Raw genomic sequence first — 19,931 nt, 5'->3', positions numbered from 1 at the left:
ACAGCGTGTCCCATAAAGTTGAAATAATCGAACGTTCGAAAACGTCAAAAACATTCAATTGAGCATCAATTTTTTCATATGAATGTCACGGCTTCTTCCAACAAGCTTCATCTCTTTTTTTTCTATTTGTCTTAAATTTGAACTCTGACTTTTGAAATGTGTCCAGTGGCTTTTGAAACGTTTGCTCATTTCAACTTCATATGACACGCTATTGTTTCTATTTTAAGTGACAGACTATATTTCTTTTTGTGTTTTTTAAAATTTCGATATCTTGTACTTTATGAGGCAGGTTAAATAAGTGCAACATTTAAGACTCAAAAGCCCAATAACGTGTCCAGAACCTGACCTATTTTTTCTAAACTTTCAGAAGTGAGCATGATAGAGTGAGTGCTTTTATGGTTTCAGTGACCATGAACTGGTGGGACAATATCTGGCTAAATGAGGGATTTGCCACTTTCATGAGTCACGTGGTGCTGGAGGTAATCAGGCCAGACTTGAGATCCAGAGAGGTGTTCTACACTGATGGTAACGCCAATCAATTTAAGCCTAATTTCTAACTATCAATTTTTACTTAATCGATTTGTTTGCTGACTCAATTAGGGAATTAAAATTGTATTCATAGAAATGGATTAAAATTTTTTGGTTTCGACTATAAACGTTATGCATGAAGTCTTTCCAAATGAAACATATAGTTTTTACTTAGTTATTGGCCATGATTTATACCAGACTGACAAGCTTAAAAAGTAACATTGTGGCATCATCATAGTTATGAATCAGTACTGATGACAGACTGTCAGTTATACGTGCCGAGTACTGACAGTGACATGATGTTGGGAGGGGAAGGGTGTGGCTGAAATTGTGCCTCTTAAATTTGGCTTTTTTATTTCTGTTTTTTAGACAAATTCCGAATAGAAAAATTCATTTGTTTTTTTTTTCGAAACATTAAGATTTTAACCAAAAGGTTAAAGATAATAGGAACAAACTAATAACTACAAACCATCCAAGAATTCACTAATTTTATTTGAAATTGTTGTCCACAGGAAAGCTGTCGATGGCTCTTCACTCAGACTCATTTGCTGGATCTCACCCGATACACATGCCAGACAAAGGTAAGTGGACAAAAGAAAAACTTTACTGAGAAATGTAAAGTCAATGAAACAATATTTCTATTTTTTTTTACTAGTAATTATGAAATCCGTTACTTACGAGTGTCAACTCACGAATTCGAGAAAACAAACAACTCACACACCCCGGAAGAACAGGAAATAAAAGCCGAAGCCGGTCCAAATTAGATAATCTTTGTTGAGTTATTATAGAAGAAAGTTGACGTGAAACAGCACTTTTTAAATAAAACATTCCTTTTACTGACTGTTTCTGGTAAATTTCTGGCCCTAACTTTCTGGTCTTAGATTAATTTAGCAGCCTTAACTTGACCTAGTGTTTTTTATCAAGTTTCTTCCAGAGTATCTCCCAAGCAGCAGATCACCTCAGAAATTGTAAAATTGACTAGGAATTTATAAACCTTAGATCAAGACTGCAGTAACATTTGCATAGACCACTTTTATAACACTCTTTCTACCAATTTTTTCTCCGATTTTCAACTGCTTTTGGGTAAAATTTTAAGCTATTGGCTCTCACAATAGGTTAGAATCTTAATGCTAGCCCTTCTTCAGACCTGATTTCCACCACTCGAGCCGAAACGTTCTCAAGTCAGGGCGGCAAGTCCATCACGTTGCTAAATTTTTCTTTCTATCCTATTCTTAGAAACATGAATAATTGTTGTAAAAATTTTGATAAAATAAAAGCTTCCAAAACTTATCAAAAGAATTTTTTCTGCATATTCTTCAAAAATTCCGAACGAAGTGGCCTTTGTTGTCACATCTTGGACTAAAAATTGTCTTCGAAAAGTTTTTTTAAAGTCTTAAATAATTCATTTGTATTTTGCTATATTTTGCACCACAGCAGATTTGCAGATTTGCTGTTGGAAAAAAATCAGCCCTTTAGTCTCACTTCATTTGTGATACGAGGTTGTTAACAATAACGTTAAAAAGGATTTACTTTTTTCTTGATCATGGTGTATGAATTTGCACTAACGAGCAGGCTTTCAGTCACTTTCTTTTAATTTATCTAAGAAAATAGGAGGAAAAAACAGACTTCAGCGAAAAATCTAGAAAAACCGACTAAATTTTCGCATACGTTATTTTGATCTCTTCAGATGAAATGTAAAAGGTTATATGAAATTGGAATAGAAGGATAATGTTTATGAATTTTCTATAGTTTCTGGAATTGAAATGCAACTTATACGAAACCAATCACGTGGACATCTCAATTTCAAATATAATCTGCTGAGCAGCTAAAAGAGAATTACTTATTAGTATATTTTCTCTACCGAGATCTAAAATTTCTATACAACAATCTGTTCAACTTTTGAAAGGCTTTTCGTTATTCTTGTTCTCCTAAAAAACTAAAAAGGGGCCATACAAAATCAGTTTATCCATGTTAAATACAATTGAGAGATCATTGAGATCATGCAGCAGCAAAAGAACGTTGAATAAGTAAAAGTTTTGTAGAGAAATAATTCAAAGTAGTTATGTCAACCCTTACTCTTTTGCGTTGCTAGTAGAGAAAACAGTGTCAGATTGATTTCCTTCGATCCGTAAATTTGCTTCTAATCGCATTTCAACTTGTTTTCTCGGATCTCGTGGTTTTAAGCAAAGTTTTGACAGGAAAATTTCCACTTCAGGGAGAGAAACTTTGGAAAATGAGAAATGTACATCCCAAAACACGAACTTACGTTAATATATTTTTGTACTCAAACAAATCTATTCTCCAGCGTTGCCGATTTGATTTCTTCTACCGAGTTACAGGCTACAACAATTCGATGTCACTGGCACGTGATTTTTCCTATTATAATCCACATTCAAGTCCTCCCAAGTTCAAAAGAGAAGTCAAAGGATATCTATTTGATTCAGCTAGAAGTATTTTTTTAGACAAATCATACCCAGATGGATGAACAGTTCAAGCCCAGAGAAATTAAATTCAAGCCCCTGGGGACCTATTATGCTTGGTGTAACCCACTATAAAAAAATTCATCATTACTTTTATTGTTATTTTTATTATTAATATTATTATTATTATTATTATTATTATTATTATTATTATTATTATTATTATTATTATTATTATTATTATTAGTATTATTATTATTATTATTGTTATTATTATTATTATTGTTGTTATTATTATTATTATTATTATTATTATTATTATTATTATTATTTTCATTACTATTATTATTATTATTACTATTATTAATTTTATCTTCATTTTTTTTATTATTTTTCATTTTTTTATAATTATTTTTATTTTATTATTATTACTATTATTATTATTATTATTATTATTATTAATATTATTATTATTATTATTATTATTATTATTATTATTAACATTATTATTATTATTATTTTCATTACTATTATTATTATTAATTTTTATCTTCATTTTAATTATTCTTATTATTTTTAATATAATTATTTTTTTAATTATTATTACTATTATTATTATTGTTTGTTTTATCATTATTATTTTTATTATTATTATTATTATTATTATTATCATTATTGTTACTATTATTATTATTATTATTATTATTATTATTATTATTATTATTATTATTATTATTATTATTATTATTATTATTATTATTATTATTATTATTATTATTATTATTATTATATATTCCTATTATTTTTATCAATATTATTATCGAGTTGATGCTTTGTTTGACAAGGTTGTTCAAAGATAGACATAACATAACATGGCAATTTTGTAAGGGCTCAATACTTCAATACCTGTTGGCAAACAGAAAATCTCTTCCTTTTGCACTTTAAATAGCCCAAATTTCAGTAGTTGGTTTCAGACAAATTTTAGCAGTAACTGTCATTTTTGGGTCCTGTTGTTCTTTGTCTCTTTCAATTAGATTTTTTGCTTGAGAGCAATGCGTCCGCCGTTTGTAGGTTGCGTTCATTTAACTCAATGTTTATACGACATTTCTAAAGAAGTCTGTTTTTTGTGGCCTGAAATTGAATCTTTTGGTATCTTTCTTTTGGTGTCTTGTGCAATTCAGCCTCAAATATTGAATTTTACAAACTTTTCCATTGCGCAGATGACTAGAGAAGCGTATGAAGTCACATTTTTCATATTTTATCAAAATTTAGAGTTTGTTTAACAGGATCTTTTGACTTGATCACGTACTGGAAGAGTTGTGGAGTGTTGTCGATGCTCGAACATGCAATGGGATCTAAGCAGTTCTTTGCAGGGGTCGGCAAGTACCTGGACACCTTCAAGTACAGCAATGCCCACGTGGGGGATCTCTGGAACATGATGACCATTGGGTCCAACCAGTCTCTCGGAAACATTTCACACCTCATGGAGAGCTGGGTTAGTCTGCGGGAATTTTTTGTCAGGTATAACAAAATGTGGAAATTTTCCGTTTGTGACCCCCTCCCCGCCAGCCTACAGGAATTACGTAACTGGCAAGCGGAAAAATCACAGCTTTGATGTTAATAAATTCTATGGTACCAATTTAAATTCATGAGCAGGCAAAATTACAGTTTGCAAATTTATACTGTTTTAAACTTATTCACAGTCTTTTTTTGAACATAAATTTATAGAAAAGAATTTCAATTTTCTTCAGTTTTGCGCCCTCATATACCACGAGGCTGAGATCTAAACTTCGACTCTGTCTTTTAACCCGAAAAACTGTTTTAGTTTTAATTTTGTCTACCCCAAGAATTCGGTACCGGGGGATATTATATTTTATGTTTAGCTGTCGTTTAAAGAAAGAAAGAAAGAAAGAAAGAAAGAAAGAAAGAAAGAAAGAAAGAAAGAAAGAAAGAAAGAAAGAAAGAAAGAAATTATTTCTTTGATCGAGTAACAAATAAGTAACAGCAAGTACAAAAATAAACGTAAATATTGACTCGTACAAACATGATCAAAGTGGACAGGCAACGGGGTATTTAATCCCACACTCCCTGCCTTTAGAGACTCTGTAAACTAAGCAGTAGGATTATTTCAACAAAGAAGTTCCTGTGATAACAAAAACACAGAAAAAGAAATGGACTAAAAAAAAACAAAAAACTTAAAAAATGTTTTTGCAACAGTCGTCAAAACTTAACAGCAGCCTAATTAAACCTCGTTAAACCTACTGGAGGCATAAAATAGGGCTCCAAAATTTTTCGGTTTAGAAATTTTCAGAAGCAATTTTAGCGGGAAAAATTCAAAAATTTTGAAAAATTGCGATAACACGGAAACTAGAAGGAATTGTGAGTTTATTTTTCTCAAAAAATTCCATTCCCAAAGTAGATGTCTGATCGCATTTATCCAAAGGATTGTTTTTTAAAAATTTCCTAGAAAAATTGTTCAAAGAGGTATTTCACTATATCAACATTATTAATCAAAAATGTATCCTTAAATTTATGATAAAAACGTTCTATACTTTTTTCATTTGATCAAAAAACATTGTAGGGAAGAACATCGGCTTTACTCAATGCATTAAAGAGCATTGAAGCTCTGGTTTCAGACCATCGTTTTCTAATCATTCGCTTACAAGACGGTTCCACTAGCAATGTTTTTGTTTTTGATGCACTTCGCGTAGGTTTTGATGGCGAAAATAAGAACAAAGAATTAAGGTAACTTTCCCAATGTAATCCACTCAATGACTTCATAACTAGCTTCAATAACTCGTATATATGAAGTTGGTAGATGTTGAGTTTAATATTTTTAAAAAGGATGTCATTAGCACTGTCGGACTTCTTTCTGAAATAAGCGAGTTTAAGTATTTTCTTTTCTAAATTGTATATGAGCAACAGGTTGCTGCTGCACCCATAGACTAGTATACCATATTGGATAAAATGACTTACGTTCGTTTTGTAATAATCAATAAGCTTGTTACGCGGTTTAGAAATAGTAGGCGGTTTAGAAAGTTTTGAAATAATACCACATTGTTTGGAGAGTCTCGATTTCAGCACCGATAAATGAGAGACAAAGGAAAATTTGAAATCAATTGAATTGCCGATAAATTTACATGAGGGTTCAATGGAAATTTACTTGCTATCAATATCAAACCTATTTTCGCTTGCCTTCAAATTCATTTGAATGGTCTTTTTAACATTCAAATAAAGTTTAATAGCATCTAGCCTTTAACATAATCATGTTTTTTACCATCTAGTGTTTAACATTACCAATTTCTATTTGCACTTCCCGGCACGACTTATTAAGAAACGTAAGATTTCTATCATCTGCAAAACGGAGGACTTGAGCATGCCTACAATGAATTGGTAGGTCATTTATGAAGATAAGAAAAAGCAGGGGGCCTAGTATAGAACCCTGTGGTACTCTATGTTGTACTTTCAACCATTGCGAGGAAATGCAATTGACTTCTACTCTTTGAATTCGGCTCCCAAGATAAGAAAGATTTCAACCAACAAATAAATTACCTGTAAAACTGTGTGATCAAGTGTATCAAGCGCCTTCCGTAGATCAAAAAAATAGTTTATATTCTTAATATTCCAGTTTTCCTTTATTTTCGCCGTTAACTCAACTAAAGCATCGATGGCACTATGCTTCTTTTGGAAGCCGAATTGACAGGGCGAGAGGTGCCCGAATCGCTCAAAAAAATTGTACAACCTTGTATACATAGCACGTTCAAAAATTTTACTCCATACATTAAAAAAAGTGAAAAAGGTAATTATTTTCTTCTAACTTACTGCCTCCTTTGTGCAGAGCAATTATTTTTGCTTTCTTGAGCGATTCGGGGAAGAAGCCATGAGTGAAAGTACAATTAATAATGTGTGTCACGAAGCGAACCGTAACAGGGGCTGATAATTTAACTATTATATTACTTAAGCCATCATCACCAGATGATGCTTTGTGAGCCAGGCCATCAATGAGCTTCTCCACTTCAAACCTTGAGACCGGGTATAAATATAGAGATTTGTCATTGTCTGGAATGGGAATAGGAAGCACGTTTTTGATCGACTGACGAAAATTATTAGGTGCATTGAAGATATGTTGATTGAATTTTTCTGCCAGAGAAGGTGACTGGTTCGCTTCATAACAAGAGGATAGAATAGGAATTTTTTTTGAGTGCGACCTTCTCTCACTGATTTCATTCGGTAAATGATAAGTTTGCCTTGAATGACCAATGCAAGAATTAAACTTATCTGCACAGTAAGATTTTTTGACTTTTCTGTATGTGTTTTCGATATCTTTACCCTGAACTTTGAAATTCGCCAGATGATCTGGTTTACTAGGTTTTTTTAGTTTTAAGATTTTTCGTGGAATTTGTCAACCATTTAGGTTTGTTATTTGATTTGATTTCAATTTCATTTTGCATTGGGGCAAACTTATCGAAGACCTTAAAAAAACTCGAGTTGTAGATTTCAAAACCAATGCTTGGATCATGACTACTTAATATTCAACTTCCCTGAGACCCAGGTGTTCTTGGAGTTCATACAGGAAGAGCGATTTCCGAGATTCATCAAAAAAAATCTTGCATTTCGAAATTGACACTGAACAGCAGTCTGATCGAGGTCGTTGACCGACCAACTAGCTAGAACAGGATAATGATCTGCAATGGAACAGGATATTTGATGTAAATGAAGGAATATTTCGGTAGAGGAAATGATCTAAGCAGGTTGATGAATGATCAGTCTCTCTCGTTGGACGATCCGAACTATCAGTTAGACTGAAGCCGTTTGCATTTATAATATCGACTTAGTTACGGCTAACCAAGTTTTGAGATTTTGTCTCGATGTTAAAATCCCCGGTTATTATAAAAGGCATTGTAGCAGAACTATTACCTTGCAGATATTCATCAAGTAACTCAATGAACTGATTTTTGTTATTTCTATGTTTACTGTAAATCACCAAGTTTTTAAATCTGTATGATTGGATGTTAATTTCAACACATATTGCCTCCTCGAATGGAGTTTGCAAGGTTTCATCTATTGTCGCACTCTCATAGACTTGAATCGTCACCCCTCCGCCATACTTGTTACGATTTTTCACCTCAATGTTGGATTATCCAGGCAAACGAAAGTTAGAAGTATCATCATCATCATCGTCTAAGTGTGTCACCGTAAGATATATGACTTTGGGAAGTGATTCAAGTCCATATATAAAAGACTCCAATTCCAGCAGTTTGTTCCTGATTGAGAGGATGTTTAAATGCAAAAGAGATATTATCTGGGTGGGTTGAGATGTAGAGGGTTTAACACGGGACGGTAGGGGTTTGTGGTGGGATTCATGAGACTTGTGAGTTGTAGTTTGGGGGAAAAACGTAATTGAAACAGGCAAGAACGTTAGAGAGGAGGAAGGTAAGCGCTGAGCCACCTTCAGACAACCCAAAAATTTTTAGAACTCTGGTGTCGTTGTTGCACATGTAGAGCAGTACGCCTTCACACACCCAAGCACTTTTGATGCAGTTGTCGGTTTTCATAATGTTCGAGAAGTTCAATCTCGGTCTCGTGATATCCTCGACCTCACTATATTTTTCATGTCGTCCACCTCTGCCAGCTTCTTTTTCTTCTTAAGAAGGTCCAGTTTTTCTACCCTTCTATTAAACTTGACAATGATAGGATTGCGTTTTCCAGGCAGGCGGTGAGCAATTGAAATGTCCGAGGCCTCAGCAACTGCTTCGACTCGGACAATGACTTCCACTACTTTGTCAATAGTCTCATTGTACTCTTCGCGTGTTTTGTCCCCGTCCATTTTGAGGTTGAAAATTTTTTCATTATCCCGGCTGTTTTACGACTCGTGCACATCACTTTCCGACAGGGTTTTCAAGTAGCATCTCTTTTCAAGGTCGACCATTTCTGTTTTGATTTGTTGTTTATAAGTCACCAGGGAGTCCTGGACAACACGTGCAATTGATGCTTCAAGTTGTTGTTCCATTTGGGCCAAGATGTCGGGACTGGCATTTCTGATGGCCTTTTGAACGATAGTTTCTAGGTTGGCGTCGGTGTTTTCGGTTACAAGACTCAATTCAGTACAGCCTCGCTTGTGCTCTTTTGCAACCGGTGTTCTTCCCAGATAGCTCAAAGGAGGAGGGTAACTTGATGATACGCTTAGCTGTGGCTGTTTTGGTGTCCATTTGTCATCACCATTTCCAATATGTGTTTATTGAATAAGTTTATGGCAACAATTAGGCTAATTTAGGTTTAATTAAGGTTTAGGTTTAATAAAGGTTTAATTTGCTTCTCCTTTTTTTTTGCAAAAGCGAAAGGACTGTGCCGTCTGATCAAACAGAACTCTATAATACATTAACATTTGTCAAATTGAGCAATAATAAAATTAAAAACAAATCTATGAATCTTTGATATCTACAATTGAAATTTGAAAAATTTATTAACGTCTCACCCTTACACATGCACGTTGCTTGTCATATCAAAAACATTTTTAAAACTGAAATTTGTGCGATCAGATTTTATGTTAAGATTTAAAATTCTGCTATTTTTTGTTGCATGTTCCAGCTGTTCTTTAACACTATTGTTAGTAAATTTACATCTTGTTGTGAGCTACGACATAGAATTAACTAATTGAGTTCATGTTGCGCTTTAATTCCTATTTAGTTTTCATGTATTTTGTTCGCTCCTCAAACTTTCCTTCAGATTTTTATTTTATTTTTGTCACGTGAATTGTTATGTATTTCACAAACACGATTTGTTAGCTTTAATTCGCCTTGTTTCACGAATTGGGCTCACGTAGCTCAATTTGAATTGAGTTTTGCATCGCACTTCGTTTGAGAAAAACTGATGTCTCTTAGGAGAATTCGGCTAGCAAGTTCGAAACCTGATGTTGAATTTGCGTAATGCCCCTCAAAAAAAACTGTGGATTTTCATTGGATATTAGAGATACTTTGTGACTTTTGCCAGAGTCTTTTGCTAACTTCTTTAATGTTCCATGAGCGTTTGGAACGTGTAAATTTTATGATTGCTCGGATCAATACCAGATTGAAAATTTTTTAGGTTCTAAGAACTTGCAAGTCCAATAGTTACCTAGTCAGTTTCTTGCAAGTTGGTTCCCGTGAAGTTTATCTATAGCTGGTTCATTCAATCAACCATTGTTTCTTATACTGTATAAAGCGCGTGAGAAGTTTTTACTCAGTTTGCATAACATAACACAATGGGACTTAAGCTGACAAAACAGATTTTTTTCCATTTTGCTTACTCCAGTGGTCATTTTACTGCTCAGTTAATAAATGCTAGATCACAATAGGCTTCTTCATTTGAATTTCACGGCCAAAAAAATTTGCCGCAAAAAATCTTCATTAGCGTGACTGAATTTTCAAGAATGTTTTAAAATTTTATACAAATTTTGACTTTGGTTGAAGTTTCAGTTGTCAAGCATTTATCTCAAAGTAAATAACTTAGCGTACACTACTTTATACCAGTTTCTTTCATATAAATTATCTGATGGTTTTGTTTGTCTGTCGATGCACAGAATATGTGCACATTCATATCTTGCAATGGTTTTTTATTTTTTCCTACAAGTTTTTCCCTTATATGCAGAATAGTGATCTTGTAAGTAGTTTTGTTCTGTGAACTTATGTATGAGCATAAATTTTAGGCCAAAGATTCAATTTTAGTAACTTGATCAGTCAAATGGTTGTTTGTTAAGAGCCTTGTTAGTCAGATGTTTAACTAGTAAGAACTTGAAGTTTTTGGAAGAAAATCTTACAAGGCGATGGATCGCCTTGTAAGGACTTTCAGAAAACTTCCAAGTTCTTATAATTAAAGCTTCTAAACTCGACAAGGGTGGCGATGACCGAGAAGCCGAATAAAATTTAGGCGTTTTGTTTTTGATAAAATTTTGCAAAATTTTCGGATCTGTTCTGAGACCAGCCTCTGTTTTTATGCACCCACACTCCAACATACAAGTTTTGCGCCATTATTTAACAGTTTCAGTTGGTAAAAAATAGCACGTGCTCTTGGCGAACGTAAAAATTCGGGGGTGGGGGGTGAAAGAATAGATCCGATATACCACAGTACCCCCCAGGAAGATTTTACCCAGTCCCCAAGAATTTTAAGAAATGAAAGACGAATAAAGAAAGCATAACCATAACACGATTTCAATAACTGGAAAGGCCCTGTCACGAAGACACATAAAGGAATAAATGATAAATGTAAATGATAAATATACATTGGTTGTGCCCACATATTTTGTGGGATCTTTTCCCTTTGTACCCCCAGTACGTTGGGGGGGGGGGGGGGGGGGGGGAACAGGTCCCACAAAATATGTGGGCACAGCTACTTCATATTTATCATTTATATTTATCATTATTCCTTTGTGTGAATCCATAACCGAGCCAGACCGGAACATTTTTTTCGGGCTTTGAACTCTGAGCCTGTTTAGATAAACATGAAACACATCCCGATAGTGACAGTGTACTTTGACGAGCACAACATCTACCTCAATCAAAGTGCATACTGCTACCTCTGTCCCAGACAGTCACCTTCATCCAAACCCAGTAGCCACAGTGAACTGGATGGAAAAACCAGTCAACACGGTGTACATGGTCACCATTCTCCCTCTCACTGGTCCATACCTCTGACGTAAGAGAACACGGGTCTTTTCCTATTTTGCACATTTTTTGATCATTAATTTCCTTAACTAGAGATGAGAAAAAAGTGCTATTTTGCTAATTTAATGATAGTTTACATTAATTTTGATTAAATTAATATCAAAATAATAAAAGATTTAAGGTATTATCCATTTTTTAAATGCTTTTCACTGCTTAAACATGGGCACCGAGGCTTAAAAAAGTATAATTTTTGTGTTCAGCTGTGTCTTAGCGTGATTTGCTTTTAACGTTGGCTGGCGTTGTTATTTTGATGGTGTCCCGCTTTTTCACCCCTATTCATTTAGCCCCCTATCATTTAACCCCGATTTACTCACCCCTGTATTTTTTAACCCCTCTATCTTTTAACCCCTCTATCATTTCACCCCGATTTTAATTTTTATATAAAATAGCGGCCCGTGGGACTTGATATGAAACTTTCACAACCGAACGTGGGATTAATTTATCCACTTAATTATGACAAAATAAGCCTTTAATGTCGACTGCTAATTGGCGGGCTGAAATGATACAGGGGTAAAATGATAGAAGGTTGACCACCATAAACCTTTCTTGGCAACCATATCCAAGTCATATATGGAGTTTATGGTAACTTGGCAACAATATACCTCACCATGGAAAAAAACACGCATGCATTGTAGTCGGGAGGAGAAAAACTCATCGAGACACTTGAAGAAAAATTGAATTTCATGGTGTCTTGGGAACCATATCCAAGACCATACATATTCATGGTGCCATGTAAGACCGTGAAACTCAAAGTCATAAAATACAAAAAGAAAATGGAGAACAGTTAAGCTAACATCTCCTGACTACATTAAGCCTTTGAAAAAGCAAATTCAGTTGGTTTAAGTTTTTTTGATTTCTTGTCAACCACATCCAAGACCATAAATATCTACAGTGCTAATGGTTGCCAAGAAAGGTCAACGCGGGTCAACAGTTTAGTTGCTTCTTTTGATACTCATAATTTTTTCTTACCGAACAGAGGATTTAAACTAACTTTGAATTTCTCAATTAATCAAAGCAGATTCTTTTTTATAGTTATTTGGATAGAAAACATGCAATATTGAGCATAAACAGTGATAAATATTCAAAATTTCAGATACTCTTTTCCTAATGACCAAGCTGGAACTTTCCGCACTTTCCTCCTGGACAAGGAATCAGCTGTGATACCATTGGAGCGTGCCAAACCAGACTGGATCAAGTTTAACACGAATGCCACGGGCTTGTACAGAGTATTCTACGCAAATCAGAATGCTCTAAAGGTTGTGTATAACAAATATAGAAAAAAAAAATTTAATAAAATTTAGTCAATTTTTTTGACAAATTCAAATTTGGATTAAAAAATCTGCTAGGAAAAGTTTCTTTCTTTTCTCAATGATCTGACAAGACGGGCATCGAGTCTAGACAGTGATAACAACATTTGAACCACTGCAATAAAAACTTATAATGAAAACGAACGAAAGAAAACTTTCAAACTCAATGAAGAAAAATGACGATATGCGGTTGATTAAATCGTAGCTTTAGGATTTCTCCTAAACTCATGAGATAAATATGTGCTGCAAACTAATTTCTGTTTTTTTTTTAAATTATTCAGCTCAAAATTCTTGCATACTATTGCAATGAAACGGGCCGTATTTTAAATAGCTCACTGCAAATACACGTGTTCGAATTTTTTCTGTTATGTCTTTCTCCAGGAAATTTTACCCCCCCCCCCCCCCCGTTATCTTACTTTTACGGGGGCTATGAATTGTATGACTACTAAGATGGGGAGGTATCGCTCAACCCCTCGCTCGACCCAGGGTCGGATAGAGGAATCTCGACATCTAAACTCATAACCTCAAATTTCTACCACAAAATTATGAACAAACCTTTTTTTTTAATTTTATTCTGTTACGTCCTGCATTGACTTGTTTCATGAATGTGCTGAATTGACAGGAGTTTGCAGACTCGATAGCGTGGGGTGCCTCTACGAGGAGTAGATACACCAATGTGGAGGACTATGACCTCCACTTGCCATATATGGACAGAGGAAACCTTGTCCTGGATGCCATCTCTTCAGCAAAGATCGGACTCGTCTCATATAAGTAAGCGATTAGGGCACTATACAGGTAGAAACTTAAATCTTCAGACCACAGTGCAAATATATAAAAAACATTATATCTTAAAAATTAATTGTTTATATCCTATGGTCTCGTCCTTCATTAATGTAGCAGGTAATGAGGAAATGAATATCCGCAAAACTTTCACAAAAAGTCACAAAACTAGAAATGATGCACGAAATGAATGAAAATAAATTTTTTTGCCAATTGACAAATTAACTTCATTCCTTCATAATCCTATAAAGCATTTTTTACAATATTTTACATACCAGATTATTTGATTGATGGATAATCCGGCCGAAAAAAGGAAAGAGTTTCCGAAGAAGAGATTTTGGCGACAAATTTTTCAGTTTTTTTTTTAAAATTTTCAGGGTGGCTCTGGAATTTGCATCTTCGGTTTTGATGATAGAAGAGAGCCAAGGAGCGGTTGAGATGGCTCTGGATGTTAACTATGGACTGACTGATGTGTTCTACAGGTTGAAGAGACACGGATATGGACATCTAGCTGATGTGTTCATTATTAAACACCTAGGGTCAGTGTTATTAAATAAACAAAAACTATAAATAGTGCTATTCATTTTTTCCAATTAAACGAGGTCAAATCTTTTTAATATTCTCTTTTCAATCATATAGTGTAATTTTTATGAAGTTCAGAGGATGTCCAGTCAAATACAAAAACAATGAATTTTTTGTCGAACAGGTAATTTTTGCACAAATATAACCCAAATTTAATTATTTAGATACTTATTCAGATCATTCAATTAATTTAGGATTATTTGAAAAAATATAAGGATAATTCATGCTAAGCTGTTTATTTTTATAATTAAAAGGAAAGACATAAATAGTCCTATCTTTCTGTTCAATGTAACATTTTAAGCTGCTTTCGTATTGATTCTCAAATGTTTAAAGTCATTTCTTTATAAAAAAGACTTTCTTGTTTACTTTAATTTTATAAAGTGACATATGTTGAGCTACCAAAATAATCTGATTAATTGCTTTTGAACGAAGTTCATAGCAATTATTGTAAACGTGTTGGTCTTTTTAATGCAAATCTTTTGCTTGACAATTTTGCGCTTTTCTTCTAGAACATTCTATGACTTCTCAAGTGACTTTTTTAGGCTTTCGTTCACCATTTTTGAGTGATCTCTATTGCTCTCGCTCCGAAGTAAAGCTTGTTGCTGATATATAATCGGTGGCAGTATAGCCAAAATTAGTGAGGAATAGCGCAGTGGTGAGTGATGGTGGCTATGGAAGGGTAGGTTATAAATGGTTCGAATCCCGTTGGGGAACAAGTTTTTTGCACCCATAAAGAAAAATTGATTTAGGCTACAGACCCTGAATTAAATTGCCTCGCCTGTCGTTCAAGAGCAATTCTTCGGACATTTGTCGGTTCGGTTTATGTTTAGTCACTCTAACTAACAAAAAATACAGGGAGTTTTCCCAATTCTAATAATGATGTTATAATGATGCTAAATATTAAAGAGCAGAATCGTGTACACGATAGGCCATGCCACAATTCTGTTGCAGCCGAGTTCTAATGTCTTTTTTCGATGACATATCATGGCAATGTTTATGCAAGGACATAAAAATGTGTTTATAAAGTTTATGAAGATGCAAGACTGCTTTGCAAGATTTATTTAAAATTGTTCAGTGCTTCATTTATGAGACCTACTTTTTTGTAAGGAAGAGGTTTCCGGCGGATGAACATTTTATGGTGTTGTTAGCAAAGTTCAATGGTAGTAATTTAATAAAAAAAAGGTTTTGCTAGACAATGAGTCGTTTCAAGAGAAAGCTCTGCAATCCCGATAATAGTTGTCAAAATGACTCTTACCAGTTTTTTCCTCAATTTTTGTGGTTTGAAGGAACTTGAATTGATAGCCTGGATTGATAGGTTCTTATTTTGTTTTTAATAAGTTCAACTTTTGTTGATATGTTGGAATGTTTCTGTTTGTACCCCACTAAGTTATGCACCCCAGTAACAGATCATGTGCCATTTGAAAGAAAAATTCGTTGATCTTGTTTTCATCACACATAAGTTTTAGCACTTGAAATTTACTTCAAAATATCCTTTTTTTCAGCAAAAAAATTGATAATGGGCATTGTAAAATTCAAATATTGAATTTTTACTATGAACCAGAGTGCTCAAATATGAGTCTAAAAATTTTATAGTGATTATAACTAGGGGGCATTTTTATGTCCCAATTTTCTGGTGTTAAGGTTTCTAATCAAAATTCGTGAAATCTTTTCACTCCAACCATTTGCGAAAGTTCAAAGACGGGAGCTTCAAACTAATTGTTTACTTGTTACGATATAACTGCCGTCTATTTAATATTTTCAACAATAGTAGTCACCAAAAAAGAGCAATTCCGCTCATAAAAAAGATCAGTCTGAAATGTGCGGAACAATAAGATAAAAGACAGCTGAGAACAGGCCGCTGTGGCCTAATGCTGTTCCGCTGCGATTACGCAGGAACCATAATTATTTTTAATAATTATTATTAAATAAGTTTTGATTTGTATGACATCATATATGATCCTTGTATGGAAGAAAGAAAGCGACGACCCGGGTAAGTGCTGATCAAAAATGAATAGGGCTAATAAAGTTAAGGGACTTGATCTGAACTTAACCCATGCAAAATAGGTTTATAATAATTAATATTTTTTAATGTCTCAAAGACACTATTATGCCCGTACCGAACTCAAGTGTAAATCGCAACTTGTTTCTTGTATAAATCCTATATTATAAATCCATTCTGATATCCACTTTAATCAGAAGTTATTCACGTCAAATAAGACTTGCATTTGCAATTGTCAAGTACTGATTTCCCGTACTTAAAGTTCAGTGACAATCAGTACTGATTCAGAACAATTTCAGAGAAATTTCAAGTTTTAGTAATGATTCAGAACGATCTCAGAACCAACTGTAAAGTGATTTCCGAATTTCTCTGAATCAGAGCAAAATTCAGGGAAAGTGTACTGCATTCGTCTAAATCAGAAGATAATTCAGATTGCATCACTGAATTAGCTCTGAATCAGACAAATTCAGTGCAAAATGTGACCTGAATTAGACATTGACTCAGTACTGAATTCGGCTGAGAGTTAGGTACGAGTTAGTTTCGCAATTTTGGTACGGGTTTCTATTTTTATATTTTCAGTCGGATGTATCCTGGCTTTGACATGAAAACTTGGAAGTCAGACACCAACCGACCAGATGACTTCAACGCCTACATGTTGAAAACCCTCTGCTTCGCTGGACATGAACAATGTCTCCAAGACTGTTTCTCACTTTTCCAAAAATGGAAAAAAAGTTTGTCTAGCGGAGATGACATCCTCAAAATTCACCCCTACATCAAAGATACTTTATTCCCGACGGTATCCTACCACGGAACCTTGGAAGAGTGGGAATTTTTGTACAACAGAACAGCTACGAAACGAGATGAGTTGATGTTAAATCAACCCTGGTTCAATAAAGACCCAAATTTGATCCGTCGAGTTTTCAACGAGCGTTACTTCATAAACAATGAGATTCGCCTGGACGGTCCCAGAATCTTAACGTCCATGTTTCTAGCATGTCGGAATAACCTCCCGGCAGCTATGACTGTCTGGGACATCATAAAAACGAACTGGAAGCAATTTCAAACAGCATACGCAGGAATTGACCTTTTTGGAGAACTTTTAGTTTCTGTTTTCTCGAATTTTGACAGTAGCAGCAGTTTGCATGAACTTTTATACGCAGCTTCAACATTAGAAGACTTAAATGATGGCTTTTATTATCCATTGTCACTGGAAAGCATAACTTTTAATATAAAATGGAGTAAATTATACCTGCATGAATGTATTGAGACTTTACAAAAACTAGTCGAATAGATACTATTTTATTGGTTAATATGTTGCAATGCTATCAAATTTTGTAGCGGTCTGCTTCGGTTTTGTATTCATCTTTAGAAATTAACATTATATTTGTATAACGAGTTGAAACTTCTTCGAAGATACAAATAATTTTCAGAGTTCGAATTGCATTTAAAACGGTTAGTATACAAGGTATATTTTTGTTTAAGCAACTTTAGCCTTATTAAAATTTTATCCATAATTTATAAACAAGACAGCTTGGCAGAGCGTACGCTTTCCTTTTTTAGACCTCCTTATTCAGCAGTACTTACTGCTCAGTAAAGACGATTGTCTTATTTTTACCTGGCTTTGAAAAAAATCAATGAAGCAAATTAACGTTTTGGAAATAGAAAGATAAAAAAAACACAAAACAATTGTCTAAAAGATCACCTAGAAAGAAAGAAAGAATTTATTTCTCCATAAAGTTAACAAATTTTAAAGAAATATTATACTTAAATATTTAACAGATTATCTCAGAGAAGACAGGAGGACGGGGCAATGCTGCCCTCCAGGTTCCTACCCGAGCTAAGTTGAAAGCAATTTGTGACAAAAAGTGATAGTTTTTTTTTCTAAAAATAAGCTAAAATTTTCTAAGTTCCCTAACTCCTTCAGTTTTGAGAAAAAATTCAATTTGATGAATTTTTTTGAGGGTGCTTTTTTGAGACTATTAAAATATTTGTCGCAACGGAAATAAACTGAGCGCAGCTAGAAGGCTTTTTTGACGAATGCTTTTTTCGGTAAATTAATCTGGGTATTTATTGCGCGTCTTACTTCGTTGTGATGTTCGAAAAAACTATTCAATTGACTATCACTATGCATGCTCAGTGCTTTTTCGGCAAATTTAAGCAAATCGTATAAATTTAATCCATAGACAGTTTTTTTTGTTCCGCTCGAAAAAATCATCCACGTTTGTCTTTCTGTCCCGGAAATAAATGAGCCTCAATATTTTTTCTGCAGGATGTTGAGAGGTTTCAATGTCGTGAAGATATAGTTTCCGTACACAGGTACACCATACTGTAAAAGGGCGTTTATATATGCTTTATAGAAGTTAATGGGCTGAGCTCTCGAAACTTAATACAGCAGTTTAGATATTATACCGGTTGGTCAAGCAAGCCGAGAGCTATGACCATCTAAATGTTTACCAAACAATGATTTCCAGTCCAATTATACTCTGAGATATTTACAGAACATACTGTTGTTCAAAAAATTATGATTGAGAAGGAAGAAAGAAATAAAATTAGAAGCAGTGTTTTAGAGTTTAGTTGATTATTTTTATCTTCTTTAACAACTAGTTTTTTTGCGGCTAGCCAAAGGTTGTGCTCATCCTGAGTCATAAAGTCTTGTTGCAGTAACAGTTGTGTCATCAGCGAGCAGAATGACATCTAGGTTGGGAAGTTTTTTAAATTTTGTAACCATTTTAAAAAATTTGAACTGAGGGGGTTATATACAGTACACCATGTAATATGACAAATGTTTTGTCCATTTAAACACCAAGTCAGCCACGTTAGTGGTACAATTGCTATCAAATAACAACCGCCGTTCACAACATGAAATTGTCTCCTGCAAACAGTTTCGGTGAATCGAAAACTTATAGACTGGTAATGCTCAGCCACCTAATGCTCTCCCGGTTTTACCTGTTTTTGACGATGAAAAACCAAAAAGGTCAGATTACAAAAGACCACAGAATCAATATATTTGCTACAAATTTCGCTAAAGAGAAATTTAATAACATAGCCGGCAGACTGCCGGAAAATAGCCGCAAAAGCTTCGTAGATCTGCAGTCTCAAAAAAACAGTAAAAGAGACAGACCGAAAAATTCGTCTTTCCATTGAAGACTGATATGTTATATTTTGTTTAAAAATCTGTATAAGTTTCTGCTGCCTCTGTTATCTTCTCTCAAATAACCTTCATTTAGAGTGACACACATTCATTTGACCTAATCTCTCTGAAATAAAGTAAATAAAAGTCAGTTTCAACGTGATGAAGTCATTTTTGAGAGTGAGGTAAGTCAAGTGTGACCAAAATTTTAATCACGCGAATGAAAAAAAAACTCGTTCCACTAAGAACGAAAAATGACGTCACGCACACACTTCCGATGAAATTGCATGAACGAATGAACAAAAAGCAGATTTGAAGTGGTTGTGACCTCATATGGTATATCGTAAGAAAAATCGCGACTACGAAATAAAAAACCAAGAGAAAGGCATTAATAGCCCCAGCTATCGCTGTGCGGCTATTAAAAATGCTTCGCGGCTATTAAACATACACACAAAAACACACACACATGCACAAACACGCATACAC

At 34.2% G+C, this 19,931-nt stretch overlaps 2 protein-coding genes across 2 annotated transcripts in view; one reads left to right on the top strand and one right to left on the bottom strand.

The window, feature by feature from the left end:
• The window catches only part of LOC142344293 (endoplasmic reticulum aminopeptidase 1-like), a 29,824-nt gene extending 12,114 nt beyond the window's left edge, over positions 1–17,710 (top strand). Inside the window, exons 6-13 of the mRNA XM_075395883.1 lie at positions 406–525; positions 1,041–1,109; positions 4,235–4,443; positions 11,419–11,618; positions 12,741–12,903; positions 13,577–13,725; positions 14,112–14,273; positions 16,895–17,710. Coding sequence (XP_075251998.1) covers positions 406–525; positions 1,041–1,109; positions 4,235–4,443; positions 11,419–11,618; positions 12,741–12,903; positions 13,577–13,725; positions 14,112–14,273; positions 16,895–17,606 — 1,784 coding nt within the window. The 3' untranslated portion in view covers positions 17,607–17,710. The remainder of the gene's footprint in view (positions 1–405; positions 526–1,040; positions 1,110–4,234; positions 4,444–11,418; positions 11,619–12,740; positions 12,904–13,576; positions 13,726–14,111; positions 14,274–16,894) is intronic.
• Positions 1–19,931, bottom strand: part of LOC142344041 (leupaxin-like) — a 142,550-nt gene that overhangs the window by 34,498 nt on the left and 88,121 nt on the right. The gene's annotated exons all lie outside the window — the stretch shown is intronic.

The sequence above is a fragment of the Convolutriloba macropyga genome, chromosome 1, assembly GCF_964194025.1.
Source record: "Convolutriloba macropyga chromosome 1, txConMacr16.3, whole genome shotgun sequence".
NCBI lineage: Eukaryota > Metazoa > Xenacoelomorpha > Acoela > Convolutidae > Convolutriloba > Convolutriloba macropyga.
The sequence above is the reverse complement of the archived record's forward strand: the minus strand, read 5'-3'. Positions and strand labels throughout refer to the sequence as shown.